The sequence below is a fragment of the Dromaius novaehollandiae genome, chromosome 1 (assembly GCF_036370855.1).
Source record: "Dromaius novaehollandiae isolate bDroNov1 chromosome 1, bDroNov1.hap1, whole genome shotgun sequence".
Taxonomy (NCBI): Eukaryota; Metazoa; Chordata; class Aves; order Casuariiformes; family Dromaiidae; genus Dromaius; species Dromaius novaehollandiae.
In genome coordinates this window covers 87,901,625-87,926,219 of record NC_088098.1, presented here as the reverse complement: position 1 = coordinate 87,926,219, position 24,595 = coordinate 87,901,625, and the positions used below count along the sequence as shown (strand labels likewise).

The window sequence follows — 24,595 nt, the reverse complement described above, 5'->3', positions numbered from 1 at the left end:
TTTTAACATGGAGTTTGGTCCATGAAGTATTAGTGTTACACATGATCCTTGGAGGGTTTGTGACTCCAGAAACGGGGACCTCTTTGCCAACATTTTCCTGCCAGTCAGACCAGACATATCTGAGGGACAGAAGCATCCCTGAGGGAGGCCCCAGCTGAAGTGAGCTTGGAACAGGGTCTGGCAGAGGAAGCCCACAGGGAATTTCTCCTCTTTCAAGTAGCACACTCCAGCACTTGCTGCAGCACAGTGAGAGGCCACACTCAGAGAAGCTGTAGAAAAGGTAACTGTCCCATTTAATGATCCCTCATTTCCATAACAAACACATACACGTGCATTTCACGCACCACTAACGCGCAGCAAAGCAAAGTGCATGGTGAGCAGGAGTCGGTCCCTGCCCTGGAGGAGGAGAGGTTCTTGGTACCTGGAGTGGTGTGGTGCAGGACCACACACGTGCTCAGTGAGCAGTAAGGATAGAGAGAGTCCAGGGCTCGGTCCAGTTGGCACCAGTATCAGGTCCAGTTTGCAGAGAGGTACAGCTCTGGTTCTGCTTCTGTGCGGCACAAGGTGGGCAGGAGAGGAAGGGACAGGTCAAGTACACCAGGACAGAGGCTGGAGGAGGTGGGTTTGGGAGGACCTGGGGACAGTTCCTGGAGAACAGTGCTGTGGTAAATGTGGAGCCTCCCTGCCTGAACTGCAGGTAAACCAAAGCAGGGAAAGGGAATAGAGAAGGGGCTGGAGGATGAGGAGGCCAGATAAGGGCCCTCAGGTCTATCTAGCTATTCCCATTTACAGGACATCCTGTATGGGGGGATCTGCCAACCACCCCCAAATGGGGATGACATGGGTGACAGAAGTTTACCAGAGGCTCCATGTCCCTCTTAGTCTCTCCCAGGCATGGCTCAGACACCCCTTTGCCAGGAATGGGGGCTGAAGGAACAGGGCCTCCCCTAATTATCTGATGGAGGCATCACTCGGAGGATCGCGATCAGACTCCTCACTCTCCTCGTTTGGGGCTGATTCACTGTTTGAGGCCGGGGTGAAGGCAGGAGACTTCCTGGAAAGAAGAATAAAGGGCTGTGATCAAATCAGTGCTGAGGAGAAGGGGAAGGGCCAAACATGCCCTCCACTTGGGGCACCAAAGTGAGGAGAAGAAAAGCTGAAATACCCCTATCATTCCCCTGGGGCTTGTGTGGGCCAATGGGAATCCTTGGGTGCTGGGGATGGTCCCAGAGGGCACTAGGTGAAGGAAGAAGGACCATCCAGAGCATGAAGCAGTGCTGGGGGAGATGCCAGAGAAGCCTGCCCAGAGCAGGACCCAGGCAAGTTATGTGAGGCTAAGGGTGATAATGAGAGCCCACCACCGATGTGCCTGGCTTGGAGCCACTCCAGCTCCACACTCCCATGAACCCATACAATATTCCTGCACAGTAGCAGCTCCTCTCTCTGTTAGCGGTGTCAGGGTCTCTTTACACAGGCACCTGTCAAAACTGACCCCTGTGTGCAATTCACCTTCTGAAGACATGGCACCATGATCTATGAGGGCGCTGGTCACTGGAAATACAACAGCCCTGGATCTAGGGACTGTCCTCTCCCCAAGCCACACCAGCATACGGTAGGGAGTACTACTGAGTGTTGTCAGCTCCCAGTCACCACCACTCTGGCTCCAGTCCTTGTCCAGAGCACAGGTAACCTGGCCCTCCCGCTCAAGCTCACCTGTCCCCAGACTGAGTGATGAGCCGCCGGCAGGTCTCCATCTGTACATCCAAACCCCGCTTCATGCTACACATTTCCATGTACTCATGCAGGTGCCGGTTCATGTCATTCTTGGCTGTGGCCAGCTCCAGCTGCACAAGGGAAGCAGTGCAGAGATGAGCGCAGGGTGCAGAGCAGAGCAGGGGGCATGGCCAGATCCCAGGCTGCCACCTCCCACTATCAACTACCTGCTCTAGCAGTTTGTTTCTTCCTCCTCCAGGGACCCATTCCCTCATTTCCCACCCTTGTGTGTCATGCCCTCCCCACTTCATCCTCCTCCCACCTCTATTTGGTCGATGGTTTCCTGATATTCCTTCTCACGGCTCTTGAACAATGACTCTGTGTCCTTGATCACCTTCTCCAGGCTGTCATCCTGCTGCTGGGGAGAAGAGACAGCACATTTAGAGGCAGAGAGATGTCCAACATAAGGAACCAAAGGAAAGAGAGAGAAGTTAGAAAAAGAACTGACAGCATCAGAAAAAAGAGAAACAGAAGCAGTGTAGTCAGACAGAATGATAAAAAAGGCAGGACTCAGTCCCAGCAACTTGGGGTAAAGAGACCTGAGACTTATCACCTTGGGCAGTGAGCACTTCAGCCCAGAAATGCCCAGCAATGCACAGAGGTACCGGAGAGTGCAGTAGATGCACAGACTAAGTCCGAACACAACACATCCCCAGCGGACTGCTAGGGTCAAAAGTTGCAAAACAGCAGGGGCTTTGGCTAGACTTTGAGGCCTGAGCTTGGGCTGAGCAGAACATATTGCTGTCCTGCTTGAAAAGCAGGAAGTTGGACTGGAGAGACCAAACAGGGGCCTGCCAGAGTCCAGAGCAGCCACAGGCAGTCTCTCTTCTCAAGGGGCTGCAGCTGCACCTCTCCCCTGGTGTGCAGACCATGCCTTTAGCACACCTTTCAGACTAGAGTCCTCCGCTCTGCGCAACAATGAGAAGCAAGGGCCTTCAAAAGGATGTGGTAACACACTCAAGCGAGGGAGCAAGGGGAAAGTACCTGTACAGGCCTCTAAGAGATAGAAGGGCTGGAGTTTGGTCTTTGAACGAGCATTTCTCCAGGCTCAAGCAGGATCAAGTTTCTCTCCCAGAGAGAAAGTGCAAGCGCAGGCCTGAATCTGATGGAGAACCTGACACTACTGTTACCTCCCCCTGCACCTCTGCAGCTGCAATGGCATATCCCGAGAAATCCTCCCAGAGGAGCAGTGTTTCTTCTGTCTCCTCCCACGTAAGGCTGTCACAGTCATCTTCAAAGTCATATTCCCTCCTGGAGACAAGAGAAGAGCACCTCAGTATGGAGCAGAAAACTCCTAGCAGGGAGAACAGTAATGGGAAGAGGGCTGGATGCTGGCTGTGCCCATTCAACAGGCTTTGCCCCTGCTTGCGGGCAGTGCTGTAACTATTGGGGGTCCTGGCCTGGGTGAGCTCAGGCCTGCCCAGAACTGACAGCTGACAGGGAAGGGACTGACTTTTGATCAGGACTCCTAACAAATGCAGGCAATGACTCATAAAACCTAGGAATGCTGGTAATAGGAGGGATGTGGAGGGGATATGCTGCTGCTCAGCATGCCACACACCACCCCAAAAGGGCACTGCTATGGATGTGAGGGCACAAGGGAAACTGAAGCAGGCCCTGTGGCAAAATATAGCTTACACACACTCCTCATGGGGAGGGGAGTGAGCTGGGAGCACCCTCCCACAGGACCTGGACAGACCAGGAGTACAAAGCAGAAGCACAGCTATAGGGTATAGCCAGATGCTGGACCAGTTCCCTACCCACAGCACAAGAGGACTCAGGTCCTGGTCTCCTGCGAGGTCAGACCTATCAGGGTACAGCTGTAGAGCACAGGATATAAGTACTGCTTTGCAGCAGCAACTCCCATCTCAGCCTCTTCCAAAAACAGGAGCTGCAGACTGCTCCTGTTCCTTACCTCCCAAACCAGCAGCCTTCATACCCAGGGCGCACGTGAGGAGCCTGATGCCCAGTGGGGCCAAGAAAGGCTGCTGCACCATGAGGACGTGCGCTATTACACAGCCTATTCAGGAATGTTGCAGGCCACTTTCCCCAGCTGTGGCATAAAGCCACAGCCTGTGCTCACAGCCGGGCCAGCCATGTGCTGTGTCAGGCCATGGAGCTGGGGTGGGGGGCTCAGCGCTGCACCAGAAGCAGGGGAGACAGGGGAGCAGCAGTCAATTTGCACAAATGTCTTCCTCAATGCAGGACTGCAGAGGTGTGGAGCTGCAGGGGGTGGGCCGGAGCAAGGCTGGGCCACACTCACAGCTGGTTTAGCATCCTCTGCATTTCCTCATTGATACTCATGGCTGTGGTCTCATCCTCGTCTTCCTCTTCAGGTTTTCGGGAGGCATCACTCTCTGAGAGCGAGGTGTCTTCGTCGCTGACCTGCTTCCGTTCCCGCTTCCGCCCCACCGAGGCTGGGACCTTAACAGGAGACAAGTGCAGAGACTACAGAAACGAGGCCGGGTCCGAGGTCAGGAGCAGGTAGTTGAGAGGAGATGGAGGGAAAAGGAATGGTGGAGAGACAGAAAGATAGGGAAAGAGAGATGGAAAGAAAGAAAGGAAGAAAGGAAGGAAGAAAAGCAAGAGAGAAAGAGAGAGAAAGACGGGCTTATTATGATCAGGTTAAAGATGATGCAATGGCTAAAACATGGTTTTAGCATTTTCTAAAATTAAAACTAAGCAACTAAAGATGGAATCTGATGAGAAAACAATGTGGTTTTATTGCAGAAGAACTCAAATCACCCACCACCCCAATTCAGAGACAGAGGCAAGTACAGCAAAAGAGACACGAAAAAACAGAGTCTAAAAAAAGTGAAATATGTCAATTTTTACAGTCCAATCTTATTTTACAGAAAGTTTATAGTTTGTACACTTTCTCAACTGAATGAAACTAACCAGCTGCTTCTGTAGGGAAAAAAAAGAGAGAGAGAAAGGCAGCAACATCCAGAAAGAGAAAAGAGAGACAGAGATAGAGAAGGGAGACAGAGACAGAGAGAAGATGACAGAGAGGGGAGGGGAAGGAGAGAGATGGAGTTAGAGACAGACACTCAGGCACCTTATCTCCCTCCTGCAACTGCTTCCCTATCATTACTGTGGGGTCCCAGGGCCCAACACTACAGAATAAAAAAAGGTTGAGGGGACTCTTGATGCCAGAAACAACATTTGGAGCATCTGCCTCCTCTCTGTGCCCTTTTACCTGATGCTCCCGAAGCACAGCATCCAGGAGAGAGAGAGACAGACAGACAGAGCGAGCAAGGGACCATGTGGAGCAAGGGTCAAGGTGACCAAGTGTCTCCCCTAGCAGGGACATGTTGTCTCAGCCTTCTCCCTCCTTTAGGAACACCTCTCCCCAAAGATGGCTGCCAAGTCTGGGCCAGCAGCAGGCACATCTCACCTGAAACATCTTGATCATGTCCTCGCAGTTCCGCTGCTGTGCCACATCGCACAGCTTGGCAGTGATGTCAATACGCCGGCAGATGTCCATGTCCACCTTCATGGCCTTCTCTTGGATCTTGGTGTCCAGCTCCGTGATGTTCTGAACCCACAAGGTCCACCGTGGCACCATAGGAGTAGGACAAAGGATGAGGAGGATTAGGCAAGGCACACAGCAGTCAAAGCCTTCATGTTCCTATTGGCGATAGAAGTCCCTGTGCTCTGGGACCGCATTCACCATCCCTCTGAGCTCACTGCACCCAGGACCAACACTGTTAGGCTACCTGTGCGCTGGATGTGTCCCAGCAAGCGGCTTTGACCCAGCACAGCTGCACTTTTGTGCAGGCCCTCTCTCCCGTGAGTCTGCCACTGCTCTGAGGAAGCGCACAGCAGCCTGGTGCCCACCACTCTAGCAGGCAACCACTGCCAGGGTGGAGAGCGGTCAACAACTCACATTGCTCATCAGTCCCTTGAAGACAACAAGCTCTGCCTTGAGCTGCTCCACCTTCATAGCCAGTTCCTCTTGGCATGCTTCAGCCTCTTGGGCTTCCTGCCTCAGAGTAGAGGGAGACACAGCAGTCAGCGTCAGCATGGGGCAGCTGCTGTACGAGGAAAGGCGGCGGACAGGCCTACTCACCTCCTGCAGCTCAGCCACTCGGTCCTGAAGCTGGACACGCACTGTGTACTCCTCTTCCCACCTAGGGAGACAAATGTGCTGGTCAAATCCTGCCTGCCTCACATTGTTGGCTGCCAGAGAGGGTAGAGCAGCAGCTGCAGGGTCCCTCCCTCACCCCAAAGCTATCTGTGAGGAGGTGACCCTGGCACCAGGGGTGGGCAGGAGGAATGCACCCAGGAATGCAATGCTGTTTGTTTCCAGGCAGCTACAGCTGCCGAATGCCCGTCAGTTCTCCTGGCTGCAAACCCAGCCCCACAACGCTCTCCACCGACCTCACTTTATGTGTGCCAATTCTTCCCTGCTCTGTGCCGGGGGGGAGCTGGGGACACCAATTGCAGGCTCTGTGCTGCATCACACTCCCTGCTGCGCCAGAGCTGGTCACCAGGCTGACCCAGCCTGCCAGCCTCTCTGCCCACCCTCCACCCCTGCTGGCCTTGGGTTACGTTAGGTTGAGCTATCATATACAGTAGCAGGCTTCGGGCTTTTCTGGACATGGCAGTTGGACTAATCTGTCCAGAAGCATGAAAACTAATCTAATGCCAGGCCATGTTACAGCATGAATAGCTGTGCTGTGCTTCAATACAACGGGCTGCTGTCCTGACTAGACTAAAGCAAAGGCCTTCCCTGCACCAGGCCACACTCTCTGGCAGTAGTAAAAGTCTTCTCAGCTGTACTGCAGCATAACAGGTTGGATTAAAAACCACTGTTTTGTCCTGCATGAAAGCACAATAGATTCTCCCACTTTATTCAAGGCTGCGCCATGTTAGCCAGCCTACAGAGAGACTGGATTGGATGGCAGGTGCTATATTGGGCTCTGTAGCTTTGCAAAAGACTGTGCTAGGCTGAGTTGCAAGGTGCCTGGCCTTTCTGTACAAAGATACATTGCAAGGCAGTGGACTCCGTTATATTTTGCTGCCATCTTGGCCACATCGCAGTGCTGGTCCAATGCATGTTTTGCTGGGAGGCCACCAGGCTGTACTGCTGTTTGCCAAATGACTGCATCACAGAAAGCAAATAGGTTGGCATGCGTTCTATGCCCACCACTCTACTGTATGGTGCAGTACAGTGCAGGGTTGCTGTACTCTTACTCATCTTCTGGTTCTTCTGGGAAAGTAGAATTTCTCTGGGAAGGCAAGCAGAACTGGGCCCTTCCCAGTGATGTCATCTCTCTTGTTTCTATTTAACGCTTGCAAGCATTGATACAGCCACTGTGACCCCAGCTTTTGAAGTTGCATGAAGACATGAAAAATCTCTGCACATCCTTATTTGCAGCAAGTTTGAAAAATAAATCCTAAGATTTAGGAAACCAGAAACCCCACGAAAACACTTCATGTTTGTTATCTCAGGGTATCAAGACAACCTTACAATTTGGAAGAGTCCTGATCTATGGATTTCTAGGCTCTTAGAGCTGGCAATGCTTCTCCTTATCCCAACAAAATGAAAGTGCTCAGTCCTAGTACTGGTGCGGGCTCTATCCCACAGCTACAGAAGAGGAGATCCTTTGTGGGAAGGAAAAGATGAAGAGAGAGGGAAGGAGAAAGTTAAAAGGTAGAATTTTCCTTATATGGGAACTGTTCAAACAAGGCCTCTGTCCCTGGGGAGAAAACGCATTCCACCATACAAAACATTTTCAGCATCTTTCGCTGTGTGAAGCTTACTCTCTTTTTTGGTCTCTGCCTCTCTCTGGGTCTATGCAGCCTGGACTTACTGGGGAATGAGATTGCACCAGCAAATCCTTGAAAGAATTCATTTCACATTGACACTATGATGAGTGCAGACTGGATAAATTCTGATTTAACCAGGCAGAAGGCACCAATGATTCTCACTGTAAACAACAAAACCGCATATCTATCCTTTACAAACCTCTTTCTTGCTCTACTTCTGCCTGGCTCCTTTTCTCCCAGTCCGTTCTGCAATGCACCACTCCTAATAATAACCTGACTGCATCACTGCACCCACAGCCCAGAGCAGCCGGGAGTCTCTGCCAGATTGCTGCTGGCTGGAAGAGAGACTCCCTCATATAACCCTAGCTCACAGCCTCCCTGCCCCAGTCCAGTGGAGCATGCCCTTAAGTCTTGTCTCCAGGCCAAGGGGAGATGCACATCCTTCCTGCGCCACTACAATACAGCAACCTGCCCTAATGCAGAAATATGGGGGGAAAACAGAGAACAAGGGTAGGAGGTCCTCCGCACCAGACAGACCCAGCCACTTCCTTACCAGTTATGGGCCAGCTCCCTCAAAGCTGGTGGCATGACAAGACGTGGTCCTGTCTCTACAGCCCAGCCCCCCACCCCCGACCCTCAGGTATGTTCTGAAGAAGCTCACATAGCAAAATAAACTCCCATACCTTTAAAAATCCTGTTCATTACAAACAATGGACTGCCTTACTGCACTGCACAGTTACTGCACATTGGTGCTACAGGATACTATACAGGTTGCTTGGTGCTCGAAGTCGTGCATTTCCCTTTTCCATGTTTGAACTAAACTTTGAATTTAACCTTAATTGTCAATTCCCTGCAGACTGATGCACTTTCTTGCAGGGCAATTAAAGCACACCTGTAATATAATGCTACTCATCCCCCACCGCTGTTCATACTTGCAGCATCCAAAGACAAAAGCTATTTGGAAATGCAGATGTAGCAGACAGACAACAGGTCTGATGAGTCTCTCAGATTCCCAGCCTTTGGCCATAGTCTCTCTATTCCCTCTCCCCTGTAGCCAGTCTCCTCTCTCGGTCCTGCCCTTCCCAAGCCTGGCTCCTGCAAGCCGCTGTATCCCTTCTTGTGCCTCCCCAGTGCTCCTGCACTCCCTCTGACAGCCTAGACTTTAAGTTAAAGCACTGCACATCCAAAGAGAAGCTCCTCCTGCCACACCACTCTGCAGGGTGCGGGGCCTTCTTCTGCGGCTGTGCAGGGCAATGCTGCCCTACAATCCATGGGCTGCTTCAGAAAGCACAAGCTTCACTGCCAAAGCCTCGGGGCAGAGGAACAGGAAATCCTGTGTTAATGTGATCCCTTTGCTCTGCCCCCGCGCAGATGGCAAAGGGCTGCCTGGGGATGACAGGCCACGCCATCCCCATAGCAGATCAGAGACTGGTGTGATTAGGAAGGTCTCTGCTCCAGGGGAGCAGAGGAGGATCTCAGGGTCTGTCCTCACCAAGGGAAGAGTGTGGAAACAGGATTCTCCTATCCCATTCCCATATTTGGGACCGTAGGAGCCGTGGCTGTGCCTTTCAGAAAGCTCCTGGTGTAGGAAAGGGTCTGGGGGTGGGGTCTGCTTTCTCCCAGCTCATGGTAACACAGTCTAAAAATAGGTTACACCAAAAGCATTGGCCCACAGGCTTGCAGCAGCTCCCGGTGGCTCCCCCTGCCCTCACCCAGTGTCCCCACTCCCTCTGTCACCTTCCCCAGCGGGTTTTGCCAAAAGCTGCTTCCGGAGCAGGATGAGCGTGAAAAGCTCTCTTTGCTCCTAAAGCCTCAGTAGCACCAACAAACCAAACCTGCCTGTGATTCAGGCACTGATTTGAGAAGGTAACTGTACATGAAGCCTCAGGAGAAGCAGGGCTTTCACAGCCCTCAGGAGCTCAACACCCCCTTCTGTCTTCCTTCAACACTCTACCACGCACTTGGCTTTCTACTAGAGCCAACCCTGCTCCAGGGAGGGTAAGCAGGAAAGTCATCTCCGCAGCCAGACACACAGCTCCGCAGATGCTCTCTAAGGGGCTCTGCAGCACCATTTCCACCAGAAGGGTCCAGTCTGTTTTCCTACCATGAGGGCTATTTGTTTCCTTCTGCACCCCTCTCGCCTCATGCACTACACAGCTTTCCTGTGGAAAATCCAGTTTTCCTGCAGAAAATCCACTAATCTCTGCCACCAATCCCTGCCTCCAGCTTTGAGCAGGTGAGACTTGAGTCCTCTATGTCAAAAACGTTCCAAGCTCATATTGCCCTGATATGGCACTAGCTCCCCACTATCTTATCTAAAAACATGAAGCAAGGAGAGCTGCCTACCCCCGGAAAAAGAATCTGACTCCTTGCTTAACGCTAAAGGCCTTAAGCATACAAAAAAGCAGTAACAATCTGTGTGTTTGGGGGGGGGGGGGTAGCAATGCCAACTTTTTTCCACATTCCTTATTCAGTACCTTTAGACCATCAGCCGTTCCACAGGAAAGTCTGGTCAGCCCTTCTCATCTCATAAAGCCAAAAATGTAAGATGTTATCCTAGATCCCAAGCCTTGATTTTGGCATTAGACCCATAGCTCCAAAGCACTGCTCAGCAACACATTTCACGTGGGTAAGATGCAACATTTTATCCCTGTGGCTACTTAATCATTTATTTTTTAACTACTTCTAAAGCATCATAAAGTGATTTTTCTTCTGTAAACTCAGTCACTCAGGGTGGTAAGAAGCCATTAATTGTATTGCCCTGCCCTGTGCTCTCCCCTGAGCCCTAATCCAGCGATGCCAGCTTGCTGCCTGACCTCATCCTACGTGCAGATCTAAGAGCAGCTTCACAACTTGGCTCAAAACAGAAGTGCTACAGGCACAGTACAAGAATAGTGGCCACCCCATAGGAAAAAGAAGAAAGCAGCCAAGAGATTAGTTTGCATTCTCCTTCACCCTTCTCCCAGGCACGTGCCAAGCTGCAGCTATTTTGGGCAGGAGGAAACACCCCTGGGAGCAGGGTGCTGCTGCACGGCTTGCCTGCCTCTGAAGCACCTGGCGCGAGGGCACTCACTCAGAAAAGCCCAGGCAGTAATTTCCGGGCTGCAAGAAAGAGCCAGGGAAGGAAAGGCTCTGGGGGCTCCAACAGCCCTGCCGAGGGGTTCCCCAGCACATTTGTGCATATTCAGAGGGACTTCTTCCTCTCATGAGTCTCTCTAACCCAAACCAGCATGGTTCCTTCACTGCTGCATGCTCATCCTCCTCACCTCCTTTTGGGCTGCTCTTCCTTCCCAAATGTTTCCAGATATTCCTCCCTTTAAAGCATCAGCTCCTGGAGTCACGCTATTTCTTCCAAACCTGACCTACTTGAAAAGGCAACTTTTAGTCCTCGCACTGGGTTGAAAAGCCAGAAGAGACAAGATAGGCACCCTAAGAGGGTTCCAACACCGGAAGGGGAGACCCAAACCAACATCAGGCTTTCCTGAATCTCCGTTTCACCTTCAAACTCCACCTCACACTTTCTGAACTCCTGGAGAGCTGTGCGGCTTCCCCGCTGCCCAAATACATCTGCTTGTTCCTCCCGTGCTAGCACCCTCTGGATGTCAGGTGAATCCCTGCAGCCCTCCCACTGCCCCAGGGCCAGCTTCAGCCCTCTCTTGCCTCCCCACTGCTGCCACCCTGGGCTCCCCTTGCAGGACAGGACTCGGCCGGGCCCCAGGCCGCCCCTTCTCACCTGCGCTTGTACTCGTCGCGCTCCCTCTTCACCTTGGCCAGCACGTTGTAGAGGGCCCGTATCTCAGGGGTGATGGTATCTATCTGCACGCCCACCCCGTCTGGGTGGATCCAGGAGACCCCCGGGCCCTGCACCAGCGTGGTCTCCGGCCCGGGCCCCAGCCGACGGGCCTGGGAGAAGGACCAGATGGTGCCGGGCATGAAGCGGGAAGAAGCGGTGAAGGGGGGCGGCTGGGGGGACGGGGCGAGGGGGGCGCCGGGGTGGCAGCCAGGGGAGCCCAGCAGCCTGGTGGGCCCGCAGAGCCCCGCGGGCCGGCTGCTGCCCAGCGCCAGCCCCAGGGGCCGGATAGGGCTGACGAAGCCGGTCTGCACGGCCTGGTCGCGGCGCGGGGCCCCGCGGGCGCGGGGGCCGCCCTCCTCCAGCGCCTGCTGCAGCTGCTTCTCCAGCTGCCGGTTGCGCCGCTCCAGCTCGTGCACCTTGGCCAGGAAGCAGCGGAACCGCAGGTTGAGGGTCTTGAGCACGTTGATGTTGGAGCCCAGGTCGTTGCGCAGGGCCATGGCGGCGGGCGGCGAGGCGAAGGGGGCTGCGGGCAGCGGCGGCGGGACCCGCTCCGCCGCGAAGGGCTCAGCCGGGAGCTCGGCGGGCGGCGCCTCGGCCTCCAGCAGGCCCTGCTGCTCCTGCTGCAGGAGGAAGAGGTTGGGGCCGAATAACGGGTTCATGGCGGCGGCGGGCCGCGGCCAGGGGAACCGGCGCCGGGGGGGGCGGGGGAGGGAAGCGGCGGCGCCAATCAGGGGCGGGCTGCGCCCGGGGGGCTGCGCCCGGCCGGCCCCGCGGCGGGGCTGCGGCTTCCGCTGCGGCGGGCGGCGGGCAGGGGAGGGGGCGGGCTGAGGCCTCGTGGCGCCCGCCCCGCCCCCGGATCGGCAGCGGCCGCCGCCTGTGCTCCCTCACATCGGCTCCGCGAGGAGGGGACGCGGCGGAGGCGGCCCCCGCCCCGAACGGATCTCCGGGCCGGGAGGGAGCAGCAGCTCCAGGCAGCGGCCGGTCCCTCAGCCCCGGCCCTCACCCAGCCCCGGACAGCAGCCGGCAGCGGCACTTCAGGCACCGGCCTCCAGAGCCCTGCCAGGAGCAGGACTGGGCCCCTCTCCAACAGCACAAGCTCTCCCTGGCTTGAGTCCCGTCAGGCACCCGTTCCCGTCATCGCATCAAGCCTGTCAGTCACTGCTGGACTAGGTGCCTCGGTGTTTGTTTATTTATTTTTCCATCAACCTTTAATGCTTTTTCCAGGGTTGCCCCACTCAGAAATGCTATAATCTCCCCTGTGCTTCCCCACAGTGCTGCATTAACCTCACCTGACTATCCCCTCGAGGGCTGCCCTTCCCCTCACCCCTAACCAGCCCACCTGCAGAAAGCCACCACAGGGCAGCAGCAGTTTTGTGGAGGCAGACAGCCTCTGAAACCCCGCACTTAGGACAGGCTTTCTCCTCCTTGTTCACCACACGTTCTCGGGTCTCATTTCCTATCCAATACGTTAGCCTTCATTAGGTCTTTTCCTACAGTCTGCCCCCCCCCCCCCCCCAAATTAATGCTACCAAAGTACTTGAACAGCACCTTATCCCCACTGTTCAGCTGGAGGGGACTGAGCATAGATTGACCAATAAAGCGCTCACCAATCAGAGGCTTCCAGCATGGGCAGCTAGGAGCTGTGTTACCTTGCTCTTTGTATGTTCGTGGTCCAGTCCCACAGCACATTCATTTTGAAGCTGAGTGTGGCACTTGGGCAAAGCAGCCTCTAAGATCTTGGCTGGGCAGTCAGGAAAGGATGGGCATGAATTAAAGGGCATGCCCAGCGCTGTGTTAACACTGAACGCTGCAGCAGGAGAACAGACTCCAGTTTGGTTGCGAGCGGCCCCAACCACCCTTCCAGGAATTTCCATGGCCTGCTGAGGCTGACCACCTTCCCAGTTCTCGACTGGGGGGTCTGTCTATTGCATTTTCCCTGCTGCTTCTCCTCCAGACCTCCTCAGTTACACTTTTGCCTTCTGGCCTGTGAGGAGACCACATCTGTCTAAGCCCTCAGAATTGTTCCTATCTGCTGCCTTGCTGTGCAGCATCCATTTTGTCCTTTATAATTTGCCACCTCTCTCCTCCACCCCATTCGAGATTCCTGGCTCCCTGCAGTAGCCTATATTTCCATTTAGGACACTGCCCTTTTCTGCTCCCTCCATGGTTTCGCTGCATCAGCCCTGACCCACCCAGGACAGCTAGAAGTCATAACTGGATTTCAGTCCCTCCAACAAACACTGAGGGTGGTAAATGTAGTGAGTTTTCCTTCTCCTTCTGTCACTTCTATTTTATTGTTTTCCCTCTTCTCAAATAGCCCTTCCTTTGCGCTGCCTTTGAAAACACTCCAAATCATGGAAAACAGTGGTATGGTCAAGGGAGAGGACAGGAGGACTTTCCTCAAGGACACAAGAGGTCCCTCTCACAACTCCTTTCCCATCTCTCACTTGCATTCACAACATCCATTAGTGTAACAGCAGGAGCAGTCAGTGGGGACCCATGAGCCCACTAACACCACCACCGGAATACACCCCACACCCTGCCTGCATATAGGTCTTCTGCCAGCTTCCTCCTCCTCTCACATACTCCAAATTTTACTCCCCTTGGGTAAAACTACCTGCCAGCCTGTACACAGTCTCCTCCTTTCACACACCACCAAACTGTGCCAGGCAGGACGATCTGCTGCTGCATGCAGCCAGCCAGTCAATAAAGGCAAAAGTGGCAAGACAAACCATGGAGCAAGCACTTTCATAAGCTCTGCCTGCCCTCTCCTGCACTGCTAGGGAAATGTGTCAAGTGGAGCTGATTAATTAAATACCAGTAGAGAAAGACATCGCCACCTAAAAGCTTTTACACCAAGAGGATGCTGCAGCACTGGAATGGGTGTCCAGGGAAGTGGCAGGATCTCCATCCTTAGAGGCTCTCAGGGCTCAGCTAGACATAGCCACAGTGATATGATCTAGTGCTGGGACAGTCCTGCTTAGAACAGGAGGCTGGACAAGAGGCCTTCAAAGGCCTCTTCCCCTCAATACTCCTAGTATCTCCTGGAAAAGACAGGGGCAGTATGGAGCCTCCTTTTTTCTAGCTTCCTTTTCCTTGGTTGCTGGGATAAAGGATTACTCCTGACACGGAAAATGACTGGGGCAATGGGACAACCTCTTCTAGTTACTCTGGAGGAAGCCAAGAGCCTAGAGATAACCCTGCTACCCAGGGGAAGGCAGTGCTCCTCCACGAGGCCCTGGCTTCAATCTCACCCCAGCACAACAGCTCCTCCCTCCTCACCTTCCCTTCGTGATTCACCAAAACCTATGACACTGCTTCAGACCCTGCAATAGCTCGTGCCATGAGTTTATCAGCTCAGGTTCAGCAGTGGCACTGCTGGACCCCACCTGGTTAGATGCAGAGCTATTCAGTATGCCTCACTGTGTCTCCACAGTGCTTCATGTTCCCAAAGAGGTGGAAGTCCAAGCCCAGGCCAGCACTGCACAGGCAAAGGGATACGTCTGAGCCAGTTAGTCTGCCTACCCAATATGGAATAGACATTACTGTATATGACATCACTGGAAATACTGATGGACCTAAACTGCTGCTAGATTCTCTTCTGTTTCCATTACTGCCTCTAGCCTCTTCCCTGAAAGTCTTTGGTTTCTTCCCTCTGTTAAGTAAAGGATGTGGTAGTGCAGTGCGTTCTCTCTCCTTCCTAGACGCAAGCTGGCAGCATGCTGGAGTCTGGAAGATAGAAGCTACCAATTGGCAATCTTAATTCTACCCTTACAAGGCTTCTTTGGTCGACTAATTCTGCTGCATTTAGAGGAAAGGGTTTGGAGAATTCCCATTTAATTTAGTGTCTTACAAAATGCATGATACATCAACTGTTTCTCCCACCATACTAGCAGTCATCAACACAGAAGCTAATCTTTTCCATCTACCAAGTTTGTTTTGCACATTCCTGGTCTTGTTTAGCCTAAATAACTTTACAGCATGTGGCACTTTATTATAGAACTGCTTACCCCTAACATTTATACATGTTGAATAGATATCATCACACATTAATTCTATTTCTCTCAACTAGCTTTTAACCTATGATAACAATTTTACTCAACTCTGTTTTCAACTCTTGCTTTTGCAAGTCATGTGACCAGCAGCATTCAGATATTAAAGGAAGTACTAAAAGATGATCTGGTAGTCATGTTTTCAAAAAATCTCAGCTTTCAATTAACAAAAGATTCCTTGTATAACAAGTCACCTACAAACACAAGTCTAGTGTGACCAGATATGGCACTATCTACAGACAGCCTCAAACCAAAATTCAAAGACAAATGCACACCCTTCATGCCTAGTTGCTGAATCCAAACTACTCCTCTGAAGTTCAATGATAGTATTTCAATGTCGTGCTCAGCATTATCTATTTGAGCAGTAGTAACTGTAATGGCTGAAATAAAGATCAGAATGGGAATGGACCACCTAAGAAAGCTCAAAGTTTCCTGTTTTTCCCTACCTATAATAAAAGGCTTGAAAGCAAGGGAAGTAAGAGGAATGATACCTGATAGGAGGGAGAAGTCTTAATTACGTGGTCTAAGCAGCATCTGTTCACACCTTTCAGAAGGGCTTGGCATAATTTGGAGGCCCTCTAGAAGTCAGATTATTATATTGGGATATTGACCAAGATCTTTCCATTCCTGTCATGGGGATTATCAAGATAAACTGGTTATCAAGCCAAGAGACTGTATACTAGTGTAGGAACCTCAAAACGCAGCAGCAGCAAAGTGTGACAGGATAGCATCACTCCTGAAAGGACAGACAAACATCCTTCTAGAACAAGTCACCCCATAGCCAGAAGGTTGCAATGTAACTCTAACTTTGAGGTTTAAGCTAAAATCCTATAATTCACTACTCCTAGGGAAACCTGATACAACTGGAAAAGAAATGGCACTTGATGAGCAGAGGCAGGGCTTAGTCTACCTGGAACCTGTTGTTGCCACACACACACATGCCATGTACACTAGGACCCCACTGAGGGAAGTGAGATATTAAACAGAGCTCAGGAATCACCTGCAAGCATTAAGGGGCAGACACTGCAGTAGGATCACCTCCTCAAGGACACAAGAGCTGCTTTACTGGGTGAGATCAAAAGTCCAGCTAAGCCCAATAATCTTTTTCCAATACAGGATGACTCATGAGGGGTATACAAGCAGGGCAAGTGAGTAGCAATGTATCCTCAGAACACTTGCAATCTAGCAATTCATGGCTTATTTCCTGAGCCAACAACGTTTGCTAGTCCAACTCCTAGTTTTTGTATGAGACAACAGTAAGCAGTTGTTCCTGGTTCATCTTTTCCACGTCACTCAAGAGTTTTGCAGACCACTATATCACTTCTCCTTTCTCCATGGCCTCTTTTCCAAATTTAAAGAGGCTTAGATTCTTGTTCCTCTCACAGAAACCATTCCATAATTTAGGATGTACCTGTCCTCCTCTGAATATTTTCCAATTCTACAATCCTTTTTTAGACAAATGACACCACAATTGCAGTACTGAAGATGTGCATGCACTATTATTTTATATAAGGATGTAATACTTCTCTTCATTTTTTGCCCAACAATTCCTTTCCTCGTAGTGCCTAGCATTTCTTCAATTTTTTTTTTTTTTGAAAGACCCTGGAAAAACCTCTCTCAGGCCCTATATGAGGTGCTCCAGAGAAATTGCCACACAAGCCTGAAGTGAGACAGACTGATTCAAAGGGTCTTCCCTGTGCTACTTTTCCCCGTGCTTCACAGAGAATTAATTTCCAACTGTAAGGATATCTGGTTAACAGCTATTCAACATAAAAAGACAAAGACGAGAAACCAGAGATGCAATAAGTTAAACATACAGACACACAAACCCTAACAAACAGAAGGTAACAGAGATCAGAACTCCTAAGACACTGATAGATGGGCCGCTACAGGAACCACTCAAGCGTAACCCTGAAGAGGTCAACCAAAAACTTCGTAACTGATAGAGAGAAAGCAAGATTACCACAGGTCTTTCCTGTAAGAGCAAACTTCTTAAGGGATGGCTGAGGTGAATTGTGGGACTGTGTAAAATTTATTACACAATGTTTTAAGAAAGATTATGGGAGCAAAACTTCCTATAGGATGTTTAGGGGAAGAATGAAAGGTGGGGAAAGGGAAGCATCAAGTTAGATAGGGAGGAATGAGCATGGGAAAACAAAGCAGGAAGAAACAAGGGCCCAACACCTTTAAGCTGGCTGCAGGTTAGCATGCTTGTCTGACTGAGCCCTGCACCTGATCACCGGTCTGTCTCATCTTATTAAACTGTACTTCTAACCATTTTCTCTGGATTTATGTGCATTTGTTATCTGCTGGCAGACTTCAAACTGGACCACCAGCAAGTAGGACAAAAGGTCTGAGAGGCAGATACCAAACAAACCATAGGTCTGATGACCAGCTACCAGAGAGATCTGTGAAAGTACATGCACACACATATGTATGGGCTCATACACAAGATCCACTAGTAATCTTTAAGTCTGATAAAAGAGTAGAACAGGATTATGACATTTTTGCCATTCATGTTCTGAGGGCTGTTTGTGTTTCCAGGGGCCCCTATTGACACTTGTCTCATTTGTGTTAGTTTGCCTGTGACTGGCTGTGTATAGACCGTGTGTGTATGTTTGTGTGTATCACTGGAATTCACTCAGCCTCACTCCTTGCTGAACTTGGTAATAGGGAAAAATAAAAGCTTCACATCTAGCAGACCAGAAGAGGAAAAATGCCCTAGGTCCTATATTCCACTGCGTTCAGGTACCCCTTTATATCAATCACAGAAGATTGTTCTAGCACATCAAGTTTTCCCATGAACCCAAAGCTTGGTAAGGGGGGGTGGGGGAAATCAAGGCACAACATCATGTGAAGTGAGCTAGCAAGACAATAATTACCAGAAACAAGAATTAGGCCTCAGGTGTGTTACATATCTAACTCCACACATACTGTGGTAGAACAGAGGCCAGAGAGCATTCTTGGTAGAAAGTTTATTAGTAAAGTGTCTCTCAGAAAAGAGTTATTCATTGGACAGATAGCAGAACTGGAAAAAAAAAAAAAAACAAAAAACAAAACGAACTTACACTGACACGGGAAAGGGACCTGGGCTGACATTTAAATAACAACCATGACACTGCTTGTTATGACTCAAGGAGAAGCAACCACTTCTAGAAGGTAGACAAAAAAGCAAAGACAAAGCATAGCACCAGGACCAGCATCGATCCCTATTGCAGTCCAGGAGGCCAAGAACCAAGAGACTGCTGGAGATAAGTGCAAGGGTGAACTGGAGCAGGACACAGTGATGACAGAGAATTAGGGACAGGAGCACTGGCCTAGGAGTAGGAGCTCCAGTCCTGCCTGAAGCCCTCTGCTGACACAGGCACTATGTGCCACCACTGTTTTCCAAAGCAGCTAGGATTTCAGCTCCCACAGCTTCCTCGCACACCTCCGTGTTGCAGAACAACAACAGCAGTGAGAACAGAGGCTGAAAATGTGAGAGCATCAGATGACAGTGGAAAGGATTTCTGTGGCACAGAAGTAACTGGACATGGCAGAATCCTGTCTTCAACACTCAAGGGAAAAGGACAAGATCTGAGTAAAAGTATAAAACATTTAATAGGTCAGCGCCAGTCCCTTGTTGCAGAGAAAGGAAAGGAGTACACTGAGCAATAGCTGTCCCATGCACTCACTACTGCAGTGATTATTTGCATAAAGCAGGAAAGACAAGATGGTACACACATAGCCAGGGCAGCTCCCCACCTTTACACTCCAAGGAGGGGACCAACACCTGGAAAAGCAGCTCCTCTCACTGTTCATTCTGGTTCATTCTACTCTTCTTCCTGGTAGGGACTCGAGCACACAACATCCGGGGAGAAGGTCGGCCAGCCTTCACAGGTCTGTGCTGTGCCTGCAAAGAACGTCTCTTCTTCAAAGCAGACTGTGGCTTCTTCTGCCCTTTAGCAACTTTTGATCCCTCAAGTTTCTTCTTTTTTGACTGAGGCTCCACGATGGTATCAGGGACAGGCAATGGACTTGCTGCTTCCACAGCAGGTTCTTCATCTGAAAGAAGAGAGAAAGGTGCCACAGGAGGAACCCATAAGGCTTCTGCAGGGAAAGCAGCCTGTGACAGCATGCCCACACAACTCAGCAGAGCTAGTACTACCTTTTTGTGCCTTGGGAATGGCATTGGAGAATTTCTTGAACTTGGCAATGAAGAACCCATCCATATTGTGAGTGTGGGGATAGAAACGCCGCGTAGACTTGAGAGAGGGGTGGAAGCGACGGTCCTTGAATCTGAAGGAGGAAATGGGGTGAGAAATACTAGAATACCTCTGCTGAAACCTGGCCACCGAGAAATGCAGCTTATGGCCTGGCACGCACCTGGTGAAACCTTCCTTGCCAAAGTTCAGGCCCGTGGCCACCAAACGAACATTGCGTTTCTTCAGGGCATAATCCACAACCCACTCATTCTCCTCCACCTGCCAGAGATTAAGCATTAGGATCCAAGGCTTGCTGGCACCCTGAGAAGATGCTCCTAGCAGAGCATGGAAGGGACTTACTGTGATGGAGCAAGTACAGTAGACAATGTAGCCCCCTGTCTCTGAGGCAGCGTTGACTGAATCAATAGCACTGAGAATCAGCTCCTTCTGCAGGTGAGCACAGCGCAGGATATCTTTCTCATCCTGAAACAGAGAGGTTAGGATAACAGAGGCACAAAGAAGCACCCCAGGCTTCATAGACCATAGCAGATGGAAGGATGACAGGACAGCAGAGTACAACATTAAGATTTTGGGGTTTTCTGCAGAACTAACCCCCAAAAAGCAAGCTCCAGTGCAAGACACAGAATAAAGAGTGAGAAAATCAGTTTTGCCATTGCAGACGTCTCTCAAGAATGAAACTGCTCAGAAAATCTTTCCTCTCATGACCCACATACGAGGCCCCATGCTCACTCACCTTACTAGTTTTGACAGCGGGGTCCTTGGAAATGACACCTGTTCCACTACAAGGAGCATCAAGCAAGACACGGTCAAACCCTCCCAGCACCTGCAGGCAGACACATATTTGGAGTTATGTTCATGGGTGAGAACGGAGACCAAGATCGAGACTAGAAGCAGAACCAGAACATAAGGAAGGCAGGAAAGATCTCTCCCCTCTCCGCATCAAACAACAAGCACACTCCCTTACAACTCTGCTCACCATCCTGTGACAAGTGACTTCATGGAGCACAACTTTACTACAGGCACGGCACAGCACAGCTCTAGGTAAGCGCGATAAGACTACCCCAGAAGAGGTAGGAACTTACCTTGGGGAACTGGCGTCCATCGCAGTTACTCACTACAGCATTGGTGACTCCCAAACGATGCAAGTTCCCCACCACACTACGTAACCGCTCAGCATTGCTGTCATTGGCCAAGATCATACCCGTGTTCTTCATAAGCTGAGCTGCCAAAGGGCCAAACACATCAGCAAGGGGCTGAAAACCTCCTGCACTTTTGCCCACAGGGACTGTCATGCCCCTCCTTTCCCTGAATTCAATCCCATTCTGTCCTCCTCTTCCAGAGGGACCAGTGGAAGTGCACCACTTTGCAGAGCATCCCTCCCAAGCCTCCAGTGATGTACCTATGTAGCTGGTCTTGCCTCCTGGGGCACAGCACATATCCAGGATGCGTTCGTTCTCCTGTGGAGCCAGAGCCATAACAGGGAGGAGACTGGAAGCTCCTTGCAGCATGTAGTGGCCAGCCAGATACTCAGGTGTAGCACCTGGGCAGGGAAGGCAAAACAAAAGAAGACATGCAAAAGAAGGGGAGCCAAGAGAGGGTCAGCTCAGCCCTGTGACAGAAACAGTGATCTCACCAATGGGCACAGAGGAGTCATAAATAACAAGTCCGGTTTTTGACCACTTCCCCAAAGGGTCAAGATTCACACCACGGTTAATTAGAGCCTGTAAGACAAAGAGAAGGGACTGAGGACTCAGAGCCACCTTGCATGACAGGCAGTGCCTGAGACAGCCATGAGCTTCTGCTCACCTGTGCCAGATCCCGTCGCCGTGTCTTGAGCGTGTTGGTGCGAATAGTCACAGGGCGGGGAACCTCATTGGCTTCCAGAAAGTTTATCAGCTGCAGAAAGGAAGGACCAGAGAACTTGAGCTAAAAATGAAGTTCTGGGGAGGCAGCCAAATCCCCAGCAGTCAGCAAAGATATGGGCTGAGCAGGATCCTACCTCAGGGAGTGGGAAGATGTCCATGAGCTTCTTCAGCAGGAAGTCACTGTAGGAATAGTAGGCAGCCATGTCCCGGCGCAGTAATGCAAGGTACTCCTGTCGCGTGCGTCCTTCCTCCCGCTTCACCCCAAAATTCTGCAGCACCTCCATGTTGCCCTTGATGCGCTGGTGAATAATGTGCAGGTCAAGTGGCTCAGCAGGTAGAATGACTGTTAAGGAATTGTGAACAACCAAGGAATTCACACACAAGCTCCTCATGAGCACAGCAAGTCATGCAGGAGTCCTGAATCACCACATACAGCAGCTGCACAAGAAAGGCCCTGTTAGAGTATGCACATCTACCAGCCTTTGCTCTGCACTTTCACTAGTGCTGGGCAGAAGGGGGATTCAAAGGATGGCAACCAGACAAGGAGGTTCACAAATCAGGAAAAACGAGGTATTTGAAAGAACCGAGTTTTGTTAGTCTAGAAAAGTAGAAAAAGGTGGTGAAGAAGAGACATGAAAAAGGCCTTTTAATACTGAAAATGTTATTTGTAACAGAAAGACTAAAAGTTCTCCAAAGGCAACTAGGGAGAGCAAAGAAGGCAGAGAAGAAGCAATTAAACTGGACTGGGGAAGGGAAAGAAAGATGAAAAATCACTAAAGCCCAAGAACAAGCACTCTGGATGCTGATATTGCTGTAGTCAGAGGCTCTAAGAACAGGTTAGACAAACACAAAACAGGTTCCCTGACTGTGCTGTACAGAAGCGCAGAACCACACAGCTACCGCTGTTCGGGCAATTCAACCAAAAGTGGCTTGTCACACACAAATCTTGCTAAGCAACGCTCGTAATAAAGTGTAAATGAAGCTCCACAGTTGTACTCAAGCTTTGTAGTGCCATAGCCACAATAGCTTATAGATGCCACAGATAAAAAGGATATTCTCCTTCTCAATCTGTTCATCGGTTGGCAATCTGAATTGCTCATCTACATCTAGGTTGAGCTGCAGATCCACGCTCTCTTCTTCCTTCTGCCCCTTTTTCTGCCTGCTTGCTTCTTCTGCCACCTCTTCCTCTTCACTATCATCTTCACTAAGGCCTCCCCTAGGTATAAAGAAAAAGACAGCTTCTTATACAAGAGCAGGATTCTCAGACACTTCTTCTATCATCCAAGAGAGAGTATTTGTGAATGAACAACCCAGGCTCATCGTTCCAACCAGGAAAGACGCTGCTGACCTGTGACATTCTTTAATCCTCACCTGTCAGATTTCTGCTTCAGGGCAGCTTTTTCAATGGGCAGCAACTAAACAGAGACACATAAGATTAATGAAACAGTATCAACAAGTGCCCCCTTAATCCCTGGCATCTCTGTGAAATATACCTGCTCTGTTCAAAAAGGACAACAGATGAAGGCATTAAGCATTCTGGTGGGACCAGCTGCTAAACTTGAAATTGCTCTTGTGAAGGGAAGAAGGAAAAAGCTCTTCACTGCCTCCCCATCCAGCCTTCCAGTAAGGTTACCCTATCCCCACCAAGCCTGCTAGATCCTTACAGCCAGCAAAGTCAAGGTTTTTCTTCTGCAAAACGAAGGCCAAAAAGCTCCTACCTCTTCTTCCTCAGAGGATGAGGCACCATAATCATCGACCATCTCCTCGCTGCTCCCATCCTCCTCCTCCTCCATCTCCCAGATGCTCTCTTCCTCCTCACCATCACTGGACAACTCCACGTTGTTGTCTTCAGACTGGATTTTCTTGGCTTTCACTGGAGTCAGCCATTTTGAATTACCATCACTAAAGCCAGACTGGCCACGAGGGAGTTGTGCTACTACTTTTTGGGGTAGTATCTTCTTCAGTGGGGATACCTGCTCTTTAACTGCAGCCAGAGTAAGTGGTTAAGTTAGGCATTATTCTCTACAACGGCTGTCCTGGTTTTTAATTTGTTATGCAAAACAGACTCCTTCACCCTAGCCCTAAGCTGCTTGTCTAAGAGAAGGGACTCCTCTCCACACCAGTTTCCTCAAGCAAAAACAAAGATGTATTCTTCCCTCTCCCCCAACCAAACCTGAAAAAGACCCGACTAGGCTTACCGAAAAAAGATACAGCTAATAAATCCTTACAGTACCTGCCCCAACATACAGCAGCGCCCTTATTTCTCAAATCTGTGTCCCTTCTTCCCACCGCGAGGGCTTACTCAGGCACACGTGATTTAACGCAGCATGCTTAAAAGCCTCAGCGTCCCAACGCGCTTACGGTAACCTCGATACGAACAGAACAAAAGGCAGAAAGAGGCTAACACATGGAAGAAGGAGACTTTTCAACGATTTACCCTTTACTCAGGCAGCTGAAGTCAGGGAAAAGATCTGCTTGAAGCAACGAAGCCCAGCCCGGGCCTGCACTCACCTCCGGGCTGCCGCCCCCCGCGCGGCTCCTCGCCCGCCACCCGCCGCCTCTTCGCAGCCCTGTAGTGAGAGGGGGAGGGGCGGTCACAGGCGCCCGCACACGCCCCCTCCCCGGGGCCCCCCGTCGCCGCTCTCACCTTCTGCGCCCATGGCTAGACAGCTTCCTCCGGCCGGGCTCCGCCTCTGCAGGAGGGAAAGAGGCAGTCAGGCCGGCGGCCCCGGGACGGCGCTACCTGGGCGCCGCGGGGCTGGGCTGGGCTCACCTGGCGGCAGGAAGCGGGCCAGCTCCACCTCGGCCCCGCGCTGCTTGCGGGCCTTGCGCCCGGGGCCGCGCTTCTCCTTCCGCGCGGGGTCCAGCTTCCGCCCCATCGCGGCGCGGGCGGCGCAGCCAGCTCCCCACTCCTCCGCCGCACGTGCGGCCCTGCCCCCAGCCGGCCCCGGCCGCGCATGCGCCGAGCCGTAGCCCCGCCCCCCGCTCACTGGGCGGGCTACCCACCTATTGGCTGGACACTACTTCCGCTGCTCGCCAAGTGGCTGAGCACCGGCCGCGCCTATGACGACTGCGCCCCCGGCCCCGACCCCCAGCCGGCGCGTGGCAGCTTGCCACAGGTACCTCCGGCCG

At 51.4% G+C, this 24,595-nt stretch overlaps 2 protein-coding genes across 8 annotated transcripts; both read right to left on the bottom strand.

Moving 5' to 3' along the window:
- Positions 1-270: 270 nt before the first annotated feature.
- IFFO1 (intermediate filament family orphan 1) lies at positions 271-12,129 on the bottom strand. Of its 6 annotated transcripts, none has more exons than XM_064505426.1 (9): positions 11,282-12,129; positions 5,846-5,906; positions 5,663-5,758; positions 5,171-5,311; positions 4,037-4,221; positions 2,904-3,024; positions 2,036-2,128; positions 1,714-1,844; positions 271-1,054 (listed from the first exon to the last, which is right to left on the bottom strand). In XM_064505426.1, exons 1-9 carry the CDS (start codon positions 11,998-12,000, stop codon positions 952-954), a joined length of 1,650 nt encoding a protein of 549 aa, XP_064361496.1. In that variant the 5' UTR covers positions 12,001-12,129; the 3' UTR covers positions 271-951. The 6 variants fall into 6 exon arrangements, with proteins under 6 accessions (XP_064361496.1, XP_064361497.1, XP_064361498.1 ...); XM_064505427.1 differs by having other exon boundaries at positions 2,036-2,131; positions 2,916-3,024; XM_064505428.1 differs by having other exon boundaries at positions 2,916-3,024.
- A 6,841-nt stretch (positions 12,130-18,970) lies between these two features.
- Positions 18,971-24,441, bottom strand: NOP2 (NOP2 nucleolar protein). Of its 2 annotated transcripts, none has more exons than XM_026104891.2 (16): positions 24,237-24,441; positions 24,111-24,156; positions 23,975-24,033; positions 23,182-23,447; positions 22,835-22,878; positions 22,519-22,679; positions 21,598-21,797; positions 21,405-21,494; positions 21,232-21,319; positions 20,998-21,138; positions 20,681-20,820; positions 20,332-20,421; positions 19,938-20,060; positions 19,759-19,856; positions 19,541-19,671; positions 18,971-19,437 (listed from the first exon to the last, which is right to left on the bottom strand). In XM_026104891.2, the coding sequence occupies exons 1-16, from the start codon at positions 24,340-24,342 to the stop codon at positions 19,184-19,186; spliced, it is 2,037 nt and encodes a 678-aa protein (XP_025960676.1). In that variant the 5' UTR covers positions 24,343-24,441; the 3' UTR covers positions 18,971-19,183. The 2 variants fall into 2 exon arrangements, with proteins under 2 accessions (XP_025960676.1, XP_025960677.1); XM_026104892.2 differs by having other exon boundaries at positions 23,182-23,336.
- Between the last annotated feature and the right edge of the window lie 154 nt (positions 24,442-24,595).

What these genes read in the sequence shown, in the direction of transcription:
- IFFO1 (XM_026104898.2), bottom strand. Translation starts at nt 12,000, where the DNA reads ATGAACCCGTTATTCGGCCCCAACCTCTTCCTCCTGCAGCAGGAGCAG. An exon ending in GAGTGGCTGAGCTGCAGGAG is followed by an intron (nt 5,759 to 5,845) that starts GTGAGTAGGCCT and finishes ACTCTGAGGCAG; the next exon opens with GAAGCCCAAGAGGCTGAAGC. An exon ending in AAACCATCGACCAAATAGAG is followed by an intron (nt 1,845 to 2,035) that starts GTGGGAGGAGGA and finishes TCCCTTGTGCAG; the next exon opens with CTGGAGCTGGCCACAGCCAA.
- NOP2 (XM_026104891.2), bottom strand. Translation starts at nt 24,342, where the DNA reads ATGGGGCGGAAGCTGGACCCCGCGCGGAAGGAGAAGCGCGGCCCCGGG. An exon ending in CATCCTCTGAGGAAGAAGAG is followed by an intron (nt 22,879 to 23,181) that starts GTAGGAGCTTTT and finishes GTCTCTGTTTAG; the next exon opens with TTGCTGCCCATTGAAAAAGC. An exon ending in AGGCAAGACCAGCTACATAG is followed by an intron (nt 20,821 to 20,997) that starts GTACATCACTGG and finishes GCCCTTTGGCAG; the next exon opens with CTCAGCTTATGAAGAACACG.